At 31.6% G+C, this 6,523-nt stretch overlaps 1 protein-coding gene across 1 annotated transcript; it reads right to left on the minus strand.

Moving 5' to 3' along the window:
- Positions 1-1,738: 1,738 nt before the first annotated feature.
- LOC130216325 (uncharacterized) lies at positions 1,739-6,203 on the minus strand. Its single transcript, XM_056448247.1, has 5 exons — positions 4,935-6,203; positions 4,483-4,845; positions 2,801-2,956; positions 2,587-2,624; positions 1,739-2,471 (listed from the first exon to the last, which is right to left on the minus strand). The coding sequence occupies exons 1-5, from the start codon at positions 4,969-4,971 to the stop codon at positions 2,358-2,360; spliced, it is 708 nt and encodes a 235-aa protein (XP_056304222.1). The 5' UTR covers positions 4,972-6,203; the 3' UTR covers positions 1,739-2,357.
- Positions 6,204-6,523: the final 320 nt, after the last annotated feature.

Raw genomic sequence — 6,523 nt, forward strand, 5'->3', positions numbered from 1 at the left:
AGGAGGAGGAAACTCAAACAGGTTTGTGACAAATGAAAGATGAGTAAATGATTACTGAAGTGTCAGTTTTGGGTGAACTGTCGCTTTAAGAGGAGGGGCAGAAATCTTTCAGATGTGAAGAATAATATCATTAATTGTGTTCAGAGGATGAACTAAAGTCTTCTGCGATCTGATAAGTGATTACTATTTTCATTTTTGGGTGACCTAACAAAATATGAGGTTTTCACAAGCCACATAATGACTTTTATTGACTAGTTTAAACACCAAATCTTCTACAAAAGTGCTTTTGTCCATTGTAAAAATAAAGTGTTCCAAAAAAAAAAAAGACTTTCCATTTATATAAATATCTTTATTAAAATAATAATGATAACAAACTTGTGTACAAAATCTGAAAAAAGGCTATATTCTCAACATTGTACTTTTGAAGATAAATTAAATAGAGCTATATGGCTAATAAATAAAGATTGACAAACAATCGCTACATTCACAATTAAAGGGACAGTACATTCAAAAATGAAAACCGTGTCATCATTACTAACACTTTAAATCATTCTAATATTTAACAATAAAAGATGATATTATGATATTATGGGGGGGGGGGGGGGGGGGGGGGTATATATTATGGAATTCAATGGATACCAAAATTGTCAGGCTACTTAATTCTCTAAAATATTCATACAGGTTTGGAACATTCTTAACACCATAGCTGATGACAGAGGTTTTCTGTTTGAGTGAAATATTACAAATAAAAATGTAAACCATGAAATATAACATTGTTTTTTTAGATTGGTGGTTTGTTTATATTATTTGACCTTATTGCTGTTTAATGCATGTAATAATCTCTGAGCTTTATAGACTAGTCTTTTTTTTTTTTTTTTTGCTTTAGTAAAAAGAATTTTGTGTCAAAATCTTATTGGACCTTTTCTTTATAATAATATGAGCAAAAAAAACTTTAGCTTTGTTATAAATTGAGTATTTAAGTGATTAAGTGCCTGTTAAAAGAATTTGATGGCTCCTGATTAGAATAGTTTTGCTTTAAATGCTGTAAAAGCCAATCCCTTTCAAATGAGCTTGATTAAGGCTTGATTAACCCTTGTGCATTGTTTAAATGGACTACACTTTCATTATAAGTCAATATTTTTTTGGATTGCAAAGCCATGACACCAAATAATCATGTTCATTCCATTCTTGATTGTTGGTGGTTTTCTCTGTTGGGAAGACGTACAATTGGTCATTTACTGTTGATCATCAGTTGGCAGTATTAACCCTTATGTGCTGTAGGGGGTGTTTTCATCCACTCTTGTGTGATTTTGAGTCTTAATTTGGTCATAACTTTTTCTGTTTCAGCAAATAGAATGATTTTTGGTGAGGAGTCTTATTTTGACACATATTTTGGGAAAATGCTTGGATTTTTTATTTTTTTTTTTACTCAGTAAAATACTCTGGGCAAATTAATTACCCTTTTATTGTGTCCGGGAAGAAAACATCCACTATATTAAAATGCTCTAAAAATATTGCTCTAAAAATATTTATATATATATATATATATATATATATATATATATATATATATATATATATATATATATATATATATATATATATATATATATATATATATATATATTTTTTTTTTTTTTTTTTTTTTTTTCTTTTTTTTTTTTTTTTGCAAAAATATGATCATCAACCTTAATCCTGATAAAAACTACTAATTGTTTAGTAAATTACAGGATTTTACTCTTTAATTGCCAAATTCATAAATGATGTCACTGATTTGGTGATAAAACACACAGAATGGCGTATGTTCAGTATAAAGTGATTGCGGACTGGATTTTTTTTAACCTTTTTTTACAGTTCTTGACATAGTTTTTGTCTTTGATGCATTGTTTTTGTGAAGCATAAGATCTTTATTTCCTTTCCCTAATTTACTGAAGGCGGCTGTTTTTGCCCCATTGACTTCCATTATAACCACATTTTTTGATTGCGAAACCATGACACCATATAATCATGCATTTTTGATTGTTGGTGGTTTTCCTTGTTGGGACAAAGTAAAATGTTTAATTTTTACAGTTGATCATTAGTTGGCACCATTAACACTTTGCATAAGCCTATGCAAAAATGTCATTATAATGGCAGTCAATGGGGCGAAAACAGCCACAAGTGTAAAAAAAAGGATAGTACATTCTCCCAGAGTTTATGAAATGTCCAAGACTCAAAATCACCCCAGAGTGGATGAAAACATCGCCAACAGCACACAAGAGTTAATGTTTCATACCATAGTGACAGATAACAAAAGATTATAAATATCAACATATTGAGTACTGTGTCTTCGGAGATTGCAGCAGAACTAGCTTTGACTATTTTCTGTTGGTTTGGACCTCAGTGTAAATGCTGAAGTCTGAACGCTGCACTTCTTTTTTCTTCAGCATTGAAGGTGTGTTCAGTGAGGCGTAACACACTTCTGCTTCATTCTGTGAAAAACAAGTCATACATGTATTCTTATTGATCTAAATGCCATAATCTATCAAATTTGTTTCAGATATGTAATAATTAGGAAACACTGGAATGTATATTTGAATGTAGTACCTCATAATATCCATTCTCAGTCTGTGTTGATGCAGAAACTACAAATAAAATCATCAGAAATTCATTCATTTAATGTAATGATTTATTTCATTTATTTTTTTTATATTGGATTGCATACGATTTTCGTTCTGTTTGTGCCATCAGAATATTTATAGCAGCTGTCGGGAACCTGATAGATCTGGTGAGTGAACCGAATTGAGGAGTAATTGTTTACCTGCAGTTTTCTTGTGACAGAGGCAGTAGAGACCGATGGAGAAGAGGAGAACACACACCGAACACACAATGAACAGCAGAATGAAGCAGAGCCTACAGTCTGATGCAGGAAGTCTGGAGGTGATGTTGATGTTTTCCATGTGTGGAGACACTGACCCTGAATCAAACAAGCAGAGGTAAATGTCAAAATATCATCTACATCTAAAATATAAACTTAGTTTATATTGTTGTTGTTGTTATTATTATTATTATTATTATTATTATAAAAATGTTAAGGATATTGTCACTGCACTGGTCTTGGGCATCATCTTTTATCTATTTTTAAATGTAGTTTTTTTACTATTTAAATATGTAAATTATAAATAAAATGCTTAACACTTACAAATTATGTATATACAGCTTGATAATATATAATTGGTCATAATAATTGATCACATTGATGACATTAAAGTCTGGAGTAATGTAAAATATATTGGTTGTATAAAAACATGGTTGCTATGTTTTGGTTGCTATATTATAGTTGCTCTATTTTTATATTAGGGTTATTATTATATTAGTATTAAATATTAATACTAAATATTTATGTTTAATATTTTATATTAATACTATTATAAATCTATCATTAATTTTCATGGAGGGCTTGGAGTCATCTACTGGTGAAAATATAATTATTCTTTTGTGGTAATCAACACACACGCACGCACGCACGCACACACACAAAAAACATGGTTACTACAGTTTTATATTAAATATTAATATAAAACTACCTGCTGGTGAAAATACAATTAATTAATTAATCAACTTGCAACAAAAACATGGTTACTGCACTTTTATATTTATTATTAGTTCATTATTTTATATTAATATTATAATAAAACCTGTCATTATTTACATGAAAGTATGAAGTCAAAAACCACCTACTATAAAAAAATACAAATGCTTTTATTTATTTATTTTTATTTTTACAAACAGTAATCAATAGGCAACAACCAAAAAAAAACACGATTACTATATTTTTATATTAAATATGAAAATACATTTTTTAATGTATTTAAATATTGATATTTTATATTAATACTATTATAAAACCAACATTAATTTTCACGAGGGTACGAAATCAAAAACTACTAGTTAAAATACAAATTAATTATATATATATATATATATATATATATATATATATATATATATATATATATATATATTATTATTATTTTATTTTTTTTTTTTTTTTTTCAATCACACCAATAAATTTTTTAAAAATCCGGAATCTGAGCACACAGAAATCTGCAGCTTTCCAATGATTTTTAGCCCATCATTAAAAAGTTATTTAGCTTTTAAATTAATTTCAGTAATATTATTGACAGTAATATTGTTGATTTATTTACAGTATAGTTTGTAAAGTAATATTTTTCGGCTTTTATGAGATATATTAAACAAGAGACTTGTTTTGTTTACCAAATAAGTGTATCTAATAGGATTTGCAATGTAAAGGTTTTTTGTTATGATACTCCCAAAATCATTCCGCATAAATCCACTGAATTTATTTATTTATTTTTTTTTTTTTTTACAAAATTCTGCGCAGAAATAGCTAAAAATGTCCACACATTCTGTCCGGCCCTAAATATGATCTACAGTGTCTTCTGTTTATCAAAATCAGCAAAAGTAGAAATGCTTTCTTACCGAAGACGGATAGGCGTGTTGTATAGTTTCCATTCTTGTACTCAGAACTCGTCCTTGCGTTTCTTTCATTAATTCGACAATAATACAATCCTTCATCAGAGACACTGACATTCTCAATATGTAGATTATAGGAGTTACTAGAGCTGTTCGGCACAAAACTGAAACGAGGAAGTGTCTCCAAAAACATATATGAGGGATCTATCACTAGAGATGGCTGATTCTCATGCGAGCAGTTTCTCATCCAATGAATGTGGGACCCAAACGATACAGCACAGTCACAATAGAGAGTGACGCTTTCTCCTGGTTTAACTCTCATGTTCACTTCTGTCCCAAACACTTTCTGCTCTTCACACAACAAAACACCTGCATTACAATTGTAAATTCAAATATGTGAAACAAGACAATCAATACCATGTTACAGCATGAAACATTTGATTTGAAACTGGACTTACAGAGAAGTGTAACGGCAGAGATCATTGCTCTCTCCATCTCAGTGTCTGATAAGGGTCTTCAGTCTGTGTGTGGTCTAGTTGTGTGTCTGGTGGGAGGGATTTCTGCTAAAGGACTTTCACATACTTGTAAGATGGGTTTGTTTATTTCCTCTTGCTCAGATTGAGGGTGTTATTAAACTCTGATTTGAATTATTAGGCATTAAGTCTTATCTGATTGATCATTTCTTATGAATCGCATAACCTTGCAAACCTTAACATGCGATATAAAAAGTATAGTTTTTATTACAGTCAGCACATCACAGAAGATCACTCGTGAAATGTCGATGAACTGCTGAATTAATATTGAATTGCCGACAACATAATATTAAACGATTTGACTAAAAGCCATTAGAAGAATTTTAGAAGCAAAACATTCGATCTGGCTATAACAGGAAGCCAATACTGTCACATCCGATCACACCAGCCATGTTTAAAGCCTCTCATAAAAAACAACATAAAAGCCTGAGTTTGGCCTCTGGATGTTGAATTTGTGCTTGCTCTGTCTCTTTATGAGAAATAGTTTTTTTTTTTTTTGTGAGAAGTAGCGGGACTTTTTTCTTGGTTTCGATAAACAGCCTCGCACCACACAGTTTTCCATCCAGGTTTGTCAGCTAAATATACAATGGTGCATTTACATCATATAAAGGTTGTGGTTTTCCTGTTTCCGCAGGATTAAATTTGAGCTTGCTTGCTTCTCTTTTCATAAGAAAAACCTAATTCTGCAAGTTAAATATCTGAGCAAATAACCTATAATTTGCTGTCTCTTGTGATATTAATGTTAAATAGTAAGTCTTTACACCTATAAACACTGACTGGCCCAAATACAAACAGACATAAGTGAATAATCTTGGCATCGTCCTCCTGGAATATGGTGATGTCGTAAAATATACATGTTTATTAAAGGAATAAAAAGCAATTCAAGTTAAGGGATGTGTTGCTAAACATACACTCACTGGCCACTTTATTAGGTACACCTTACTAGTACCGGGTTGGACCCTCTTTTGCCTTCGGAACTGCCTTAATCCTCCATGGTATAGATTCAACAAGGTACTGGAAATATTCCTCAGTATTGACATGATAGCATCATGCAGTTGCTGCAGATTTGTCAGCTCCACATCCATGATGTGAATCTCCCGTTCCACCACCGTTCCAGTTCATTGTTATGTTCAAGAAACCAGTCTGAGCTGATTCACGCTTTATGACATGGTGCGTTATCCTGCTGGAAGTAGCCATCAGAAGATGAGTTCACTGTGGTCATAAAGAGATGGACATCGTCAGCAACAATACTCAGGTAAGTTGTAGGGTTGACACGATGCTTAATTGGTAATAATGGGCCCAAAGTGTGTCAAAAAAATATCCCCCCCCCCACCATCATCAGCCTGAACCATTGATACAAGGCAGGATGGATCCATGCTTTCATGTTGATGCCAAATTTTTACCCTACCATCTGAATGTCGCAGCAAAAATCAAGACTCATCAGACCAGACAACGTTTTTTCCAATCTTCTATTGTCCAATTTTAGTGAGCCTGTGCAAACTGTTGCCTCAGTT

Source organism: Danio aesculapii, chromosome 1 (genome assembly GCF_903798145.1).
Source record: "Danio aesculapii chromosome 1, fDanAes4.1, whole genome shotgun sequence".
Lineage (NCBI taxonomy): Eukaryota > Metazoa > Chordata > Actinopteri > Cypriniformes > Danionidae > Danio > Danio aesculapii.

What these genes read in the sequence shown, in the direction of transcription:
- LOC130216325 (XM_056448247.1), bottom strand. Translation starts at nt 4,971, where the DNA reads ATGGAGAGAGCAATGATCTCTGCCGTTACACTTCTCT. An exon ending in AACACGCCTATCCGTCTTCG is followed by an intron (nt 2,957 to 4,482) that starts GTAAGAAAGCAT and finishes TGTTTGATTCAG; the next exon opens with GGTCAGTGTCTCCACACATG. An exon ending in CTGAGAATGGATATTATGAG is followed by an intron (nt 2,472 to 2,586) that starts GTACTACATTCA and finishes TGTTTTTCACAG; the next exon opens with AATGAAGCAGAAGTGTGTTA.